This window comes from Podarcis gaigeae (genome assembly GCF_964106915.1).
Source record: "Podarcis gaigeae genome assembly, chromosome: 3".
Lineage (NCBI taxonomy): Eukaryota > Metazoa > Chordata > Lepidosauria > Squamata > Lacertidae > Podarcis > Podarcis gaigeae.
In genome coordinates, this window is record NC_139680.1 from 27,941,237 (window position 1) to 27,959,928 (window position 18,692).

Genomic DNA, 18,692 nt, shown 5'->3' on the forward strand with positions numbered 1-18,692 from the left:
AACAAGTCACAGTCAAAACAATGAAAAAGCCACACAAACAAAAACGCCAAAAAATAGCAAAAGCTCCAAATATCACCTCTGTGTTGTGTGGGTGCTCGGGACTCAGCAACCAACAGACTCAACAGGAAGCCTCTGATTAGCAGTGGGTGACTCAATTTACAAATGGAACACACTCAACAGGAAGTGGAACATGTTCAGCTTCCAAGGCAAAGTTCACAAACCAAAACATCTACTTCCAGGTTTTCAGCATCCAAGTTGTTCATAAACCAAGCTGTTCTTAAAACAAGGTACCCCTGTAGTTTAATAAGTGGCAACCATTGAATCTTACTACTTGTTTGGTTTCTTCATTCTGGTGGTGTTGAGGCAAACTATATTTTCAAAACTTTTGAACCAGGCAGTTCAAATAAATGGGATTTATTGTTTCTGGAATTAAAAGTCCCCCTGGCCTTTGGGACAAAGGCAATTCAAGTAAAGCCATGTCCATTGAGATGACAGTATACTCATGACACGGGATTTTCAATTTTTAACTAGGGAAGTGTGGAGGAAGAGGGAGGACTTTTTTTCATCAGCGCACATTCTGAAATGGAATTAGTTCAATTGTGCCACCGAGGCACCGTCCTAGAGACTTCCCAAACAAAAAGATCTGTGAAACAATTTGCAATTTTTTCCCATGTACAATCCAATGATACTCCAGAGACTTCGCATTCCTCTAAGATAGTTTCTAAACCTCATTATCCTCGAGTTTAGCACAGTGTTCTGGCCAACTGTCAGATGGCTGTGGATGCTGCTGCTAATGAACTGTAAAATGTCCAGGGATTAAGCAACCAAGGTTGCAATCCTAAGCACGTTTACTTGGAAGTATGTTTCACTGAAGTCAACAGGATTTCATTGTGCCGGATGGAGATGCTGGAATCATGGATATGATGATGGTATTAATATATACTGGATAACAGTTACCATTATGTTCACCTTTAGCATTCCAGTGCTAATAAACTGTGTGATGATTTCCCTTGGCCCTTGGTGCTGATAACATAGCACCAAGTATCTTTTGTTTCATTACAGCCAACACTCACCCACTGCTCAGCCCTGAAGTAGTAGGACACCTGTTTACAACAAGGAGTCAATCCTACAGTGTGTGAAGCAGTAATCAAAAAATGTTGCGTCTCCAATCATGGCCATTTCCTGCTTCCTATTCATCCCTCCAATGTGTTTATAAGTCAGGATGTCAGAAGTTACAGCATCTAGTTAAGGGAATTTGCCATCCAAGCAGAACCGAAAGTCCCAGAATTAAGTTACAGTGGTACCTTGGGTTACATACGCTTCAGGTTACATACGCTTCAGGTTACACACCCTACTAACCCAGAAATAGTGCTTCAGATTAAGAACTTTGCTTCAGGATAAGAACAGAAATTGTGCTCCGGCGGTGCAGCAGCAGCAGGAGGCCCCATTAGCTAAAGTGGTGCTTCAGGTTAAGAACAGTTTCAGGTTAAGAACGGACCTCCAGAATGAATTAAGTACTTAACCTGAGGTATCTGTCAGGGAACTGCCATCGGAGAGTCAGGTGGTGGAAGGGCTCAAGGAGGTTAGGAGACCCTCGGATGCTGAGGAAGGAACCAGCAGGGGGAGAGAGAGAGTTCCCGCAGAAACTCAGTCGGAGGGATGGCTCCAAGATACTTCCAGTGAGAACAGCGGAGAGGTTTCAGGACCTCCGCTGGGGACGCCCACTCCACGCAGGAAACTGCCACGCAGAGATTCCAAAAGGAGGGTTTCCGGTAAGGAACTCCTATGTTGGCGTAAATTCCGGAAGCGCCCACTGACGGATTCTGCCAGCGATTGAGGTAGCCATGCACCCATGGCTCCGCGGACGGGGAGAGTTTAGAAACTGATTGCAGGAGTTAAGAACTCAGCCATTTACGCACAAGCAGCCCCTTAACCCATCACAGCATCACTGTACAGTTTTTCAACTTCATTTCTATAGAGGCCGAAACTGCCCTACCTATCCGCTTTTTGTGATTTTTTTTCAGAGATTGCACCAAAAGGTGAAAGTGTTCCCCATACAGAGTGGCCAACCAAGTGGCTGGGATAACCCATGTGACCAATACAAGAAGCATTGCCCTGACTCACAATTGGCTTTGTCTCCCCCCCCCCGCTTCCCTGTGGCATTGCCATGTAGCCAGATCTGATTGGCTGCAAAGCACAGTGATTTCAATAGCTTCACTGCGTGGTTTCTGACGGATTGGAGTCACCATAGAAGGAAAAAAAAGGTCTCGCCAGATGAAAATAGTGCTGAAACAAAGAAACCAGAGGTGAAACTTCTCTCCCCCACCCCCCGCAGTAGTGAACAGGCTTGAAAAATGATAACCATTAAAATTTAGTTTTGTTTAGAAACATTATGTCCCTATACTGAAGCTACATTTTCAGTATGGAAAGCAAAATGGGTGACATTTGGTGTAACTCAAGTGATAGTAAGCCCTGTGGTCCTGTTCTGTTGCCTCTGGTTCAGATTGTTTTGCTCTCTGCTGCACTGGGAACCACTTGTGCTACCTCAGATTTGACCCTAAAGCAGTTTGGAGGGGTAGGGCTAAAGGTCTTTAAAAGGATTTTAAAACTATATTTTTAGAGTTTTTAAAAGCTTGAAGGGGGAGTGACCTGGGATGACACAGGATCAGATCTGCAGCATGTTTTCAAGTGGCTTCTCCGCAAGCAAAGAAAACAAGCAGCTCATGAAGAAGCTGTCCAAAACCAGTGGTAAATGGGAGGATCAGATCCTGTGTGATGCAGCACCCACTCTGTACTTGTTTACATGTGCACATATACCATTTGCACAAAAGAGCAGACCAAAAATAAAAATAGGAGATGCCTCACACCAAACTAGGTAAGGATTTGGAGTTGTTCACAAGAAATGTTGCCTGTTGCTTCATTTCCAAAGCCTTTCCTCCCCATTTCCTGGCCAGGCCAGGGTGGCTTTCCTGTTAGTTTCTGGGGTTAACAAGGCATGTGAGCCTCACTTATCCTGAGCCTTCTCCCGCTGAGAAATCAGACAACTCCTCCCCGAGCTAGTGAGCCCCACCTGGGCTGTGGGTCCTTGCCTGCTTCCCTCAGAACTGACAGCTGTTATTTCTGAAATCCTGAAGTCAGGCGTGGTACGTCCCATGTTGCCACTTTAGGCAAAACAGGAAGTGCCATCCTGCTCTGCCATACCAAAACACCAACACCGCCAGTGGGATACTCACCTCCATCGCTTGTGGAGAAGCTTTGCTGGCGTTGATCCCTGAAAGAGCTTGCAAGATCTCTCCCAAATCTCAAGAGATATTTTGCTCTCCTAGACATCTTGCAAGACTTTGATGAGATCTTGCACAAAACAGCAGACTCATTGATCCTGTGTGGTAGGATGTACAGCAGGAAGGATTGCTGCTGCAGTGAGCACACCTTCTCCCAGATAGACACAGCCACAAGTCAGATAGGTCTCAAACTTTTCCTGCAGCTTCGCCTGCCTCTCCTTCCTTGCCTGAAGCCTCACCTCCAGGCTGTGGGTATGCATCTCATCCAAGGCTCTCCAAACATGCTTGACTCCAGTGCTTGAATCCAGTGCACAGCCCTAGTAATAGCACCTACCTGCTCTTTAAGTGTAAGGCTTTTTAGAGCACTAGCTCTTATGACGTGGGGTAATTTTGATTCTAGCTTGGTCCTCTGGGTGAGGTAGTAAGCAGCAGTGCAAATATGGAGAGGATGCCTGGTCTGCAGGACTAACTCTAGGCTGTACTCAAGACCACAGACCCTCCTGCTCCAGTAGAGGATGGCCACAACATTTGGCTGCCTGGGCCACTTGCAGAACATGTAATACTCCATATCATAGAAGCTGACAAATGTGCAGCCCTCCAAGTGTTCCTATTTTCCAGGGGCAGTCTCAGATTTACCTAAGCTGTCCTGGTTTCTGGTTTGATCCCGGAATGTCCCGGTTTTCCGATTTTCATTGGAGAAATGTTGGAGGGTATGGATGGTGTGGCATATTAGCTACACCACTAATCAGTCCATGGCTTGAATCTTCCACCTGGCATTAACTTACTTAGACAAAGCACTTCTTACAGCCTCTGAAATGCTGAGGTCTGGGCTGGACCGAGACATTTTGCATCCTGAGGTGAAGGACGAGACAGCACCACCAATTCTATGTAGAGCGATCAGCTGGACTAGCAGTTGAATCTTACTTAAACACCTGCTTTTGTCCTCTACTAAAACAGAGAGCAATAAGAAAATTTCCAGGTCAGGCTGTGTGTTACACAAAGCTTCATCTTCCACCATCTTCCCACCTCTCCACTGCAACATCTCCAAGATAAGGTAAATCGGTTCTGCTTCTAAGTGGGACTGGGTTGCGCTGGGCCACCAGGTCCCACCCCTGCCTCAGCATGGTGCGGGGTAGCATCCCGCGTCACGCTGAGGGTGACCCGACCATGCCATTTGCCAGGCAGCCAATCAGGGCACTGTGGGGGCATGGCCAGGGCCCATTTAAACCGCAGCATGACTCTGGAAGGCCCCTACTGGTGGTTTACCCTTCCAGACTTCCTGCAAGGCGGGCAGGAGACAGATATAGCCTGTTGATGCCAATGCCTAAGCCAATACCTCTCACATTCTGTAACCAATAAAGTTGTGGCCTAAATTTTGCCCATTAACTTTAACCTAAATTCTGTGTACTTGTGTCTTTATTTTCCTGGGGGTGGCTTAGAGGTCTCGAAGTGCAAAAGCTTCACTCTTCTTAATGGTAAGCCCAGCCTTGAAGGATACTGATAGTAACACGGACCTACGACTGTTGAGGTGAGTTGAGGATTGCAATTTGTTGAGGATTACAGCTAGATAAATGTAAGTACTGTGCTTTAAGTACTCTGATATGCTATCAAATATTTATTTGTTTATTGAAAGACACTGGCAAGCTATTTTGAATGAGAACAAAGGCCCCTGGTCTTTGTACTTTTAACATTACATCAAGTTTTAAAGCGTGACAGTGTTGGCTGAGGATTTTGCTGCTGTTGTTGTTCCTTCTGTCTATTTTGGAGAAGGGGGAAGGAAGAGAGCTGTTGAATTTTGACAGATAGCAAAATATATTTAAAGTTTTTTCTCTCCCCTTGTTTGTATAGGCAAATTTTGTCTGCTCACAACATGATAACAGGGATGAGGGAAGAGGGACCAGTCACGGAAAATAAAAGTGGGAGGTGTTGTGGGGGATTATTAAATGCACTTGAACCTCCAGAGGCAACATATTTCGATCACTAGCCTGGCACCAAAAGTTGTTGGCATGAGAACAACTGTCTCGCTTACTCTCCCAAGCAAAGGAAGGCAAAGTTACTGACGGGTAAGATTTGCACTACCCAAACACAATAAAAAAGGGATTGTTTCACCAATTGTCGTATCTGCACTGCACAGGCTGCTTTCTTATGTGTTTTTCAAATTGCGAACATGAAGCATATTAAACTGATTAAGGATTGTGCGATTGCAGGATCAAGCTGGCCGGCAACAATGGCTTGAATTAGTTTGTCTGAAGCCGTGGGGCTCCAAAGAGAGCGGGTAATAATCGCACAATAAAGCGGAACATCTTTTGTGATCGGCTAAGACATATTCTAAAGGGCACAGCACATTTTTAACAGGTGCTGCCACTGAGTGCAAGCTATTACTGAGGAAGTCAGGAAGTTCTGAAGTGTACCGGAGCACAGAGGGAAGTGCTGAAATTATTTATATGATGTTTCTCGTCTTATCTTCTAAAAAGAAAAAGAAAACAGCTTATTGTAGACAACCATGAAAAAATAGAATTCTAAGAACCTAATAGGAGCCCTGCTTGATCAGATCAAGACCCATCTAATCTAGAATCAAGGTTCCCACATTGGCCAACCAGATGACAATAGGATACCCAGAAGCAAGACATGAGGTCAATAATACTCTCCCACTGTTGATCCTTAGAGACTGGTGCTCAGAGATAAGGTAAAGGGTAAAGGGACTCCTGACCATTAGGTCCAGTCGTGGCCGACTCTGGGGTTGCGGCGCTCATCTCACTTTATTGGCCAAGGGAGCCGGCATACAGCTTCTGGGTCATGTGGCCAGCATGACTAAGCTGCTTCTGGCGAACCAGAGCAGCGCACAAAAACACCATTTACCTTCCTGCCGGAGCAGTACCTATTTATCTACTTGCACTTTGACGTGCTTTCGAACTGCTAGGTTGGCAGGAGCTGGGACCAAGCAATGGGAGCTCACCCCGTCGCGGGGATTCAAACCGCCGACCTTCTGATTGGCAAGTCCTAGACTCTGTGGTTTAACCCACAGCACCACCCACATCCCAGGTGCTCAGAGATAGTCTGTCTCTAATACTGGTGGTAGCATATAGCCACCGCAGTGAGTAGAGATGTCAGAGAAGTCCAGTGAAAAATGAAACAGTTAAAGAAATTGCTGGTTTCCCCTTATTTATTCCCATGTCTGGAATGGGATTCGTTATTGTTCTTGCTTTTTCGGTCTTCCAGTGTTACATAATTACATTTCCCTGCAATTGCCTTGTGTTCCCTTTGCAAGGAAATGAATGGACTTAAGTAGCATCGATTTCAGTGGGTCTACTCTGAGCATGACTACCAATGGATGTCACCTCTTCAGTTGAAACAATTGCGCCCCTACTTCCACTTACCATGTTAGGATCAGACGCATAAGAAACCCCTGCTATAAATTAGTCGATGGAAATGCCTGGAGCGAGAACAACATTTTTTCATGTCTTCCATGTTTTATTTCCTTTGCTTCAGATAGCAACCAGTGTCTGCTACCACAACCACATAATGGAGACCCCTGCAGCAAAGTGTTGTGATGTCTCCATATTTGGCTGCCCTCGACTATTCTTGTTGGTGTCCTGCTGCTGGTGGCTTGGCTGGCTGGCTTTTGATTTATCTGTTGGGATGGCTTCTTTGCTTTCCTGTTGCTGCAGCTGGACTGTCTGCAGGCTCTAGGAAAGCTGCCTGCCGTGTTTTCTGATGGTTGGTGCTAACGCTTTGAGGTTGACCCTTCGTTTAGAAAATCTGTAAGATGAAGTCTGTACAGGGTTGCATCAAATGATCACCCATTTTGATTTTCAAGTCAGACTTGACAGTAGTAGTAGTAGTAGTTGTAGTAAGAGAGAGATAGACGAGGAATACTGTCCTGAAAACTTTGCATTGTGTGAACGGTACACTTCCTTTTGATTCTATCATGGTGCTTCAATTTGCTGATGAATCAGCACCAATTCTGGCCCCGCCACCAATTTAATTACAGGATCCTGAGAAAAGTCGCATGGAAAACCCCACCAAGGACAGAATGGGGTGGTATCGTTGGAATTGCTGATGAAAATTGAAAACATTTTGGAGCTTATTCACAGCAGTCAAAGAGGTAACACCAATTCTGGCACAACTACACTGGTTGCCGATTAATTCCTGGGCCCAATTCAAAGTTATGGTGTTGACCTATAAAGCCTTACATGGCTCAGGACCTCAATACCTTAAGGATTGCCTCCCCCTCTATGAACCACCCCTGAGCCTGTGCTTTTCATCTGAGGGAGTCTGCATAACACACCCAGGGAATCTGTGGTGCCATTCACATAACAAACACTACCATAGAGCTATCAAAAAATTTAAAAGTAGGGAGTCCATAGCTTTGAAAAACAAGGGGTCCACAGAACCTATCTAACCACTGGCTTATTAGATTAAAGAGGTAAAATGTTTTGTTGCAGTTGATGCTGAGCAACATTTCATGCCATTCTTTGATGTCATGTCCTTCACTCATAAATCTTCTTTGCTAAGACAGATTCGCACTCTGGCTCATTTTGCACCCTAGGAGCTACTAAAATCCTGAATATCTTGTGATGTAGCTACTGCCTTGCAATCTTCTCTCAGTGTTTGCTTCCTTGTTCCGGCATATTTTATCATATTTATTCAGGGGAGGGTGAAAATGTGCAAATTCAGCATTTTCCAGAAAGAGACGGGGGACACATTAAACTTGGAGGCTGCAGTTCCATAAGGAGGAAGGATCTTTGTACAGGGAACACTTGTGTTAATTCCATGAGGACACAACAGAGAAGTGAACGAAAATGAAATGAAGTGTGTAGACACCATCAAAGGACTTGCATAAATGACATCTTTTAATGACCCAACTTGTTGACTGACATGTCAGAATAATACAAACCTTTGATCTTTACTTAGTTCTTGTTCAAGCAACATGTCAGGGACACAGAAAGAGAAATAAATATGCTTATGTATCATCACATTAGTTTTGCAAATTAACTAGACAGCTTCTCTGAGATCTCTGGCTGAATTCAGACGTGGGGTTTATTGCGTCAATTTTATTGGTTATAATGCTCTGTCCTGATTTCTAATGTTCGTTTTCCCTGTTGCGTTTTGGAACTGTGGCCTTTTTGATTGGTCTACTACTGCCATGTTGTGTTAACTCTCAAATGGTGTAAAAGAGCTGTATGCCAGAATACCAGCCCAATTTTCATCATGTGAGTAGTAGCAGCACAATCATTAAAAATTGCACAAAAATTATAATGCAAAACTCATGTGATTTTCTGAATTAACAGGGTTGCAAATGGATTTGTTTCTGGGAACAACGTGGAAATGAGCACTAAACTTCTGCTACATACCATTAGATTTCCAGAAACTGCTTTTACATCACATGAAAGATCACATAAGATTATCAAGTAAGGAAATGTTGGGAGAATGGAATAAATGCCATCTGAATGCAGCCTCTTTCATGCAAAAAGTGCAGAAATCAGAAGAGTGGATGACTCACACACTTTCACTTCTAACTTTAGCAGGAGAGCAGAGGTGCATCTCACCTTCAGAGAGAGATGTAAAGGTGAGCATCAGAATCTGTGAGGGCCATGGTTCAAATAAGCATATGTTACTTTCTTATGCAATGCTTGATTAGTTCAGCCAAATCTGGGAACTAAATTTAACCACACTTGTTGAGAACATTGGCTTGTACGCAACTAAGTGATACTGAAATTAATGGACCTAAGTTAGCCCCACTCCCATGTTTTCAATGGAACTATTCTGTGTTTGAGTTCCTGCGAAGCGTTTAATTACTCCTTTAGGTGAAAACCATCACTTTATGGAGGCATGATCAAGGGACAAATATGCATATGGGAATGAGTCTTTCAGGAAAGAAAAAAATACAGCAGTAGGGAGTAAACTGTGTGACATTGCCGAAAGTCAGTGCATTTTCTAAGCTGTGAGATGATCAGAAGGTTGGCGGTTCAAATCCCCGCGACAGGGTGTGCTCCTGTTGCTCGGTCCCTGCTCCTGCCCATCTAGCAGTTCGAAAGAACATCAAAGTGCAAGTAGATAAATAAGTATCGCTCCAGCGGGAAGGTAAATGGCGTTTCCATGCGCTGCTCTGTTTCACCAGAAGTGGCTTAGTCATGCTGGCCACATGACCCAGAAGCTGTCTGCAGACAAACGCCAGCTCCCTCGGCCTATAGAGCGAGATGAGTGCCTCAACCCCAGAGTCGTCCGCGACTGGACCTAACAGTCAGGGGTACCTTTACCTTTACCATATCTCCTCTCAGTCTCCTCTTTCCCATTGCATGATCATATTGTTGTAACCTGCCCTAGTGAAAAACGGGTAATAAATCCAATAAATATATATTGAAAGCAATGCTTTCCCAATTGTTACAAATGTGTACAGTAGAATACAAAGTCGTGCCATGATGAACATTCTATCCACACAAGCATTGGACTTGCCAGACGAAACAATTCCTTCTTTTCTCTCCTTGCACACTATTCTGAGTGTTCCCCTGACCCTCTGATCCAATTTTCGGGGGGCTCTGGGGGTACACAGGGGGAGGGGGAGGGAAACTCTGTTGTGCAAGCAGAAGTCTTTGTGCAGGCCTTCTGTTGACAGGACTTTTTGGGAGAAACTCGCCGAATGTATACATCCAACCCACATTTTCCCGAGACATTGTCAGATCATTTCACTACATCAGGTCTGCAGTTCGGCTGAGGATTGCTGACATAGCACAATTGGTTGCTGGACCTGTCATCTCTTTCAGAGTGCTTCCAGGTAGTCTCTGTTTTGTGAGAGGGATTCAAGGACATACTGTAAATCTAGGGTAGTGCACTTAAAGTGGATTAAAGTGCTCTTTCACTCTACAAAGCCACTTCTTGCGGTTAGGAAAACGACACGGAAATGCATTGAAAAGCATGGGGTGAACGAATGACCAACACAAAGACACGTTTGCACCCCTCAAGCAAATCAGGATAAGGCTGGATGAATACTCATTGTTGTATACCTGCCCCGTGAACATATCAGAACAAATGTTCAGTAATGGCTGAGCAGACATTGTCTAAATTCCATATAAGCTTTGTGCAAGCAAATCAGGATGAATGCTCAATAAATAGGTCATCTGGAGAAGATGCAAGAAGTGGCCTTTGGGCTAGCATACATTGGGAGAAAGTCACAATCTATTTATTTGAAGCTATTTCCAAAACCACATGAGAAGTCTTCACTTCAGGTACCCCCAGATGCCATGCTGCACATTAAACAACCTTTCTCCTCCAACAACACCCCAGTTTGCCCAGTAGACTTTCCCAGTGCCATTCTCAAAAAATAAAATAAAAAAAGCAAAACCTTTTTCTCTGTGGCAGGCTGCCACCTTTCACCTACAATGTTGCACAAAATGGAAGTGGAGTACCATTTACAGGATTATTATTATCCAGTGTTTACAGCTAATGGATTTGTGTTACAGCTTCATTTTACAAGGACTCTTCTCTTCTTTTAATTCACCCTTAGGTCTGTCACTTTATTCCTCCCTCCCCGTCATCCTTATAAAAGCCATTATCTTTCCATTAGCAAACCTGCTAGATAGCTCTTCCTATGCTCTTTGATCTGCCCAGCACCTGTTTCCATTTTTTTTGTGTGCCCCCACAATTACTCTCAAGAATTTTAAAGAATTAGTTTGCTGAGAGCTACTTCACACGCACAGTAGTACATTAATTAACGTAAGATGTGTGGCGGGATTGGCATCGCTGCTTTTTGCTGCCATAACAACACCCCCTCTTTGTGTGAAGCAAGTCTCAGATGCAAGCTCTGCAGCAAACTCTTTTCGCTGGCACGACGGAAAGGTAAAATATTTGAGCGGGAACCAAATTATGCACGCTCCCTTCTCCATTGATTTGCAAAGGTTGTCGACTCCTCTGCATACTATTAAGCACGGCCTGCTTGCCTTTTGCACATTGTCTATCACGGACTCTTGAAAAGGCTTTTGCCTCATCTTACAGGGCTTGAGAATGGGACTCCTCCCCTCTCCAATCTGACATTAACAAATACAGAGCACAAGATCTCGTGTTCTATCACTGCCATCTCTGGAAATGTTGAGGGTCGCCCACATCACCAAATTTTGCAAATACTTTTCGTGCACAGAGAAAAATGGTCATCTAAAGACTCTCAAGTGGTTTGAAAAAAAAAATTGCAGGTGCAATTGGAAGAAACTGAATTTGTTTTGTGCTGAATGATGATGAAAAAGAAAACAGTTTTCCTGAATCACAAGGAAGGTTTTCCTTGTAAAACAAATTGGGGTTTTTAAAAATTCAGGTATGAGCACTCATACTACTTGTAGCTATATTAAGAAAAGCAAATGTTTTGTCTATTGTAAAAACAGACAAACTACTGTTGTTTTTTAACCCTCTCTGCCTCTTTCTCCCACTAAATGAGCAGACCAGGTTAAGCATTTGTAGACATAATGAGCATTTGCAGACAGGATGAGTAACTAATAAATTTAAACAGCATTTGGCAGGATCCCTTTGACCTCTAGCACCATATGTGCACGGTTTTCGATTTTCTCAGTCTTTCCAATGAATAGAGGTAAAACTGACCCCCAAAGCCATAAGAATGAAAACATTGATTTTCTCCCCACTAAATTAATGAATGGGGAAGAACCAAAAACACTGCACAGTAACTCACATCTTGTCATAGAACACTGACACAAAAAGCTTTGTTATTTCCCCTCTTCCAGTGCTGTTGGGGTATGCGTTCAACTCAGTCAACCCACTTTATACCACATCAGGTCATTGGTGCATCAATTCAGTGCTGTCTACACTGATAGGCAGCAGCTGTCCAAGATTTCAGGTAGGAATTTACCCAAGTCCTACCTGGAAATGCTGGGAATTGAACCTGGTACATTCTGTGTGCAACAGAAAATGCTCTAGTGTGAGTGTGAGAGCCAGTGTGGTGTAGTGGTTAAGAGCGGTGGACTCGTAATCTGGTGAACCGGGTTCGCGTCTCCGCTCTTCCACATGCAGCTGCTGGGTGACCTTGGGCCAGTCACACTTCTTTGAAGTCTCTGAGCCTCACTCACCTCACAGAGTGTTTGTTGTGGGGGAGGAAGGGAAAGGAGAATGTTAGCCACTTTGAGACACCTTCGGGTAGTGATAAAGTGGGATATCAAATCCAAACTACTACTCCTCCTCCTCCTCCTCCTCCTCCTCCTCCTCTTCTTCTTCTACTACTACTACTACTACTACTACAACGGAGCTACAGCCCAGCTGTTTACATTTCTATGGATTTGAACTGGGGAGATTTTGTATATATCAGGCATAGGCACACTCAGCCCTCCAGATGTTTTGGGGCTACAATTCCCATCATCCCTGACCACTGGTCTTGTTAGCTAGGGATCATGGGAGTTGTAGGTCAAAAACATCTGGAGGGCTGAGTTTGTCTATGCCTGATACATATAAAGTTTGAATAATAATAATAATAATAATAATAATAATAATAATAATAATTTATTATTTATACCCCACCTATCTGGCTGGGCTTCCGCAGCCACTCTGGGTGGCTTCCAACAAAATATTAAAATACAGTAATGCATCAAACATCAAAAGCTTCCCTAAACAGGGCTGCCTTCAGATGCCTTCTGAAAGCCTGGTAGTTGTTGTTCTCTTTGACATCTGGTAGGAGGGTGTTCCACAGGGTGGGTGCCACTACCTAGAAGGCCCTCTGCCTGGTTCCCTGTAATTTGGCTTCTCGCAGTGAGGGATCCGCCAGAAGGCCCTCGGCGCTGGACCTCAGTGTCTGGGTAGAACAATGGGGGTGCTCTTCTGTTTTACAGACATTGTCCTTCCTACCTATCTTGGCTCTCAAACTTCCCACAGCTGACAAGGCACGTAGCTATTTTCAAATCAGCAGTAGACAAAACCCCAAAGTGTTCTCATTAGAGACCTGAAAATTTGTTCCCGTGTTTCGAGTATCAGCATCCAGACCGAATAATGACTCTGCCTCCCTGATAAACGACTGCTTTCCCACACTGCCCCCTTTTCAGTTCGCTCCATTATATCCTTGATTATACATCCATGGTGGCAATCCATTTCTGGGTCCATGCACTTCATTGCTTCGAAAAGAAACTCCCTTTTACAGCTGCCAAAGCAACAGAAATAATGTCAGTCACATTCACAGAACCAGCGAACCATATAATACCATTGACAGCTAACATACGTGACTTTAAGTACCCTGACTCCTGCTAGATTGATAACCCTGCAATTGCCATTAGGAATGCGGTCCAGGAGTGTGGGATGGCATGGCATTCGTGAAGTGTGCACTTGGAATTTTTTAGTGACCTTGTCAGCCCTAAGTGTAGCAGTTTAGCCAATGTTAAGGCACACACACTCACGAAAATCAACGTTGATGAACTGTAATTGCCCTCCCATTCCATTTCTCCATTAGCTATAACTATCCAAAGAAGTAAAAGTACTGTTATCTGATTAACAAGAAGGCAACAGCTGACATACAGTTCAGTGTTTTGAGGGAGAATCTACTGGCAAAAATTAATCACAATTTCTGTTGAAGAACACCAAGTCTTTGGAACAGATCCATTATCCTGCAGCCTCTCGCTAGGTTTCCATAGCTCTGAAAAAGGTACATAACTACTTTACCTCTCTAAATTGTGGTGTTATGGTAATTATTTTGGACCTTTACCTGTTTTCACACTGGCCATGTAGCCAAATCTTCATGTACAACTTTTCATATTTTTTTCAGATGACACAACCTTCACTGAAGCAGACCTGCCAGCTCAGAGCTAGAAACAGGGCACCCTGATTTTCAGACTGGTTTTATATCCTCCACTTTTAAAACATGATCTCCTGGTTTGGACAGTCACCTGCACCAGGGTGAACACAGTTGGGTAAATTAACCGACTCACAGGGTGAAATTCAGTGTTGTACTCTTCCAGTCATTCTGCCTGCGCAATAATTCCTGCTTGCTGGATGGAACAATCTCCCCTCTCTGGAATTTTATCCCAAGTCCAAGAGGATGTGGGTGGCGCTATGGTCTAAACCACTGAGCCTCTTGGGCTTGCCGATCAGAAAGTTGGCGGTTTGAATCTCCGCGACAGGGTGAGCTCCCATTGCTCTGTCCCAGCTCCTGCCAACCTAGCAGTTTGAAAGCACGCTAGTGCAAGTAGATAAATAGGTACCCCTGCGGCGGGAAGGTAAATGGCATTTCCATGTGCTCTGGTTTCCATCACGGTGTTCTGTTGTGCCAGAAGCAGTTTAGTCATGCTAGCCACATGACCCGAAAGCTGTCTGTGGACATACGCTGGCTCCCTCGGCCTGAAAGCGAGATGAGTGTCACAACCCAATAGTCTCCTTTGACTTTAACTGTCCAGGGGTCCTTTACCCCCTTTTTTTTTTTTACCTACCCCAAGTCCACCCCAGAGCCAATTTCAGTGGCTGGACTTCAGCTCCCATCAGTCTCAACTCTATGGTCAGAGTTTATGGGAGTTGTAGTCCAAAACACCTGGAGGGCACCAGGTTGGAGACAGCTGCTTCACACCAGAGCAGGGTTGCTTAGGATATCTTTGCCAGCTAGTTAGAATAAAACTGAGCTGAGCTGCCAAATAGCTCAGATCTAAGATAATACAAGCCCTTAAGGATAGTTTGTAAGCCTCTTGCTTATATGTTAAACAGCAGGCATCTATATTAGCATTTCCAGAGTAAAATAATGCAGGAATAACTCAGCTTTAATGTACAGGACTATACATTATAATGCTTTTGCCTCTCAGTCCACTTGGCAAATACAGCCTGTTTCAGGGACTATATATACTGATTTACAAACAAAGATACATATTGTTCATGTGTTTTTGTGTGTGTATGTGTATCTTTAGGCTGCCTAAAATGGAATAGAAGGGAGAAGTATTATAAGAAATAAGACACAGCAAATAATAAAACAAAGGCAAAGGCAAGCTTAAATAGGTCTAAATCAAATGAAAATTAAGGCTCCAATACAATGTCCAGAGATTGTAGCGCCCGCCCTCCCAAGCGCTTTTTCAGAGTAAGATCTTGATGCGAAATCACACAATATCATGGCACCCAAATGGGGTGCCATGCTTTCATGGGACAAAACAGGATGTCCCAATTTTTTTCCAGTACACTTGAGGGGGTATGTGCTTGAGGTATTCAGTATTTACGAATTCCTAATCTGCACATTCAAAACTAATTTGTGGATCAAAACTTAGCTGACTGCCAGATTTTACACATCTCTGAATGTTATGACGTGGCTCTTGACAGTTTAAACATATCAAAATATGCATGGTGCGTTTGGGTTTTTGTTTAATATATTTTTTTAAAATGTAAATTAATGGACTAGAACAGAATTATGGGTAAAATTGACACACTAGCCCATCTCTAATCACTATGGGCTGTTGGGTTGTAAAATGGATGATGGTGTCATCGCATACTCACAAGGTAATATGAGACCCTAATAATTTTATAATGCTTAATTTGTACTGTATCTCTTTCCTTGACTTTCAGAAGAGGACTTTCTTCTGTACCAAAGTAACTTCTTTCTGCCTACTTACACTTCTTTCATGCCTACCACAGCAGGGCGGTTGGACGCACCACATTGCTCCTCTCCGTGGAATGACACGTAATCAGTTAAGAAAAAAAATAGATGAAAAAAATCCTCCTTTTGTTTATACTGTTAATAACAGATGTTGCTCTGCGACATCACACATGCTGTTTAATATTATCAAAACAATTATTCATTTATTCATCTTTGCACAGTGTGTGCAAGCTGGCATTACAGATCTTGCAGGCACGGCCTTCATGAATGCATAAACCCAAAATGCATGTCACATATAATCAATCACCCTCTGCATCCCCACTCCCATCACCCTTCCTAATCTTTGGTCTGAAGTGTTCCTAACATTATTGCTGACAAACTGATACAGATGTGGTGGGCAAAACTTCAGGCACCCACTGAGACCTGCTGAGATGCTTGAGATCTCACCCTATTTTCACGTAAAGTCAATAATAACCCTGTCATCGGCCACAGAAGGCAGCAGAATGAGATGTCTTCTAGATTAGATGCAGGGAAGTTCTAAAGCAAACTAGAGTATCAGCAGTGGGTGAAAGGAGCTGGAGAATGCAGCCCTTGATGATCAGGAGAAATGGATAATGTAACCAGATAGCTGCTCTGAGTGTGTACCCATAGAATAGAATCATAGAATTGTCCCATGCAGGGATCGAACCTGAAACCTTGGTGTTATCAGCACTGAGCTCTAACCAACTGAGCTATCCAGTGCATGGCTGACTCCAGCGAAAGATCCTCCTCATGCATAAAGGTGTTTTTTAAGGGTCAAATGGCTGGGATCCAACACATGGGGGTTCTGACGTACACATGCAATAGCTTAACTCTGAGCATTTGAGTATAATGCTATCTGTATTGTTTTCTTTATAGCAATAAAAGAGCTACCATTTTATATAACAGAACCTGAAAATGCTAGAAAGGGTTCTGGAATATCCTACAGAGGGGAGATTCCAACCTATCCGCCTTCAGGCCTCTTCTGGCTACATCCTTAGATAACATTGTACCGCTGTCCACATTGTATCCTTGGCCCGCGATGCTTTTCCTCTGCTCCTTTTTCAAGTTGCACGTTGTTAATCTGGGCACTGCTAGAACAATATATCCATTGGAACCAGCAGTTATGGTGTGTTTCATGCACACCGTAGAGCAGCCATGGAGGATCAAAATGGCTGACGAAGGCTGATCGCCAAAGAATTGATGCTTTTGAATTATGGTGCTGGAGGGGACTCTTGAGAGTCCCATGGACTGCAAGAAGATCAAACCTATCCATTCTTAAGGAAATCAGCCCTGAGTGCTCCCTGGAAGGACAGATCCTGAAGCTGAGACTCCAATACTTTGGCCACCTCATGAGAAGAGAAGACTCCCTGGAAAAGACCCTGATGTTGGGAAAGATGGAGGGCACAAGGAGAAGTGGACGACAGAGGACGAGATGGTTGGACCGTGTGCTCGAAGCTACCAGCATGAGTTTGACCAAACTGTGGGAGGCAGTGGAAGACAGGAGTGCCTGGTGTGCTCTGGTCCATGGGATCACGAAGAGTCGGACACAACTAAACGACTAAAAAACAACAACAACAAATGCCATGTCTCTGTCCCTTCTGTAGAAGTTGCTTGGGCCTTTGGGCACATGATTGCTGCTTTCGATGAGGCTCCTGGAGACTTTGGTGTTATGTAACCCAATGAACGTTAATGCACTGGTCAGAATTTGCTATGTTGTAGCATTGTCATTCTCTGCACAAAGTTTCAGGTTACATCTGATTAACGTCATTTACCCAAACGTAAAGTCTGAAACATTCAGCTAACCATATGTTTGAATAGACAGATGGCTGCCTGGGTCAGCTGAGTCTTGGGTAATGTATGGCATGATCCTTTGAATGACCACTTGAAGGACAGTCAGTTGAAAAGAATTGGTTCCCTTGACCTTTCAGTGCCAAGGTAAAAGGCATCCCAAGCAGAAGGCTAATTAGTTTTTCTTTGTTCCTCTTTCTAATTACAACGTGTAGCAACTTGAATGATGGCCCTCTGGCCTTGTTTGGATGGAAAAACAACAACTGTTTGCCTTGCCCCAGTTCTTCATTCAGTTTTATGGTATTATACAAGTTGCGTTCTGGGACGTCGCAGTGGAGAATTCAAGGTCAAACCGAACCGAGAGCTCCACTTGCGGACTTAATTTTGCCTTGAGTTGTTGACAGCAGGGGCTGATAAGGATCTTTCGACAGAGCTGACCTTTGTTTGCTGCCACGGCTGGGACATTTCGTTTTGCATGAGACTTTCTGAGGCTGGACCAAAGGTCAGAGTCGTTCAGTGCATTGCGGCCAGTGTTCCCATAATTAAAACACTCATTAAACCTTTTTGGTTAACATCTCTGTGTTTTCATTTTGAGAAATCCATTAACTACTAGGCACATCAAAAGATTAGCTTTAGATCTGCTGGGAAACAGCTGTGTTTTTTTAAAAAAAGAATTGTACAAGAAACTTTACCTGTTAAGCAGGAGTAACACAAAAGTGCCAAGCATCCCTTAAAGCAGGGACAGGTAATTTTTAGGCCCAGAAGACAAATGACCTCTCTTTCTGGCCCTTGAGGATCTTCCCAGGTCCTATGCTCTCCTAAGCCACACCCTTCATGAACCCTGATGTGCACCTTCTTTGAGTGTTCTTGCCTGGCTGGAATGTACCCTTGAAATCAGATTACACTGCAGTGCCTCTGGCCCTGCTCTCCACAGGCATGCAACCTTGAGAAGGAAAGGAGATGTGACCACATGCAGAAAATATTTCCCCACCCCTGACTTAAGGGCCGAAAGAATGACCACAGACAGATCTCTATTTCTCTCTCTTCAAGCAACC

General features: G+C 43.9%; 1 protein-coding gene across 2 annotated transcripts in view; it reads right to left on the reverse strand.

Moving 5' to 3' along the window:
- LOC310840662 (uncharacterized protein) overlaps positions 1-18,692 on the reverse strand; it is a 143,709-nt gene that overhangs the window by 23,623 nt on the left and 101,394 nt on the right. Inside the window, exon 4 of one of the 2 annotated variants that reach the window (XM_083730947.1) lies at positions 2,176-2,286. The exons of the other annotated variant lie outside the window; for it this stretch is intronic. Within the exon in view, the coding sequence (XP_083587073.1) occupies positions 2,243-2,286 (44 nt within the window). The 3' untranslated portion in view covers positions 2,176-2,242. Of the gene's footprint in view, positions 1-2,175; positions 2,287-18,692 lie in introns of those variants that run through there. 2 annotated transcript variants of the gene reach the window in all.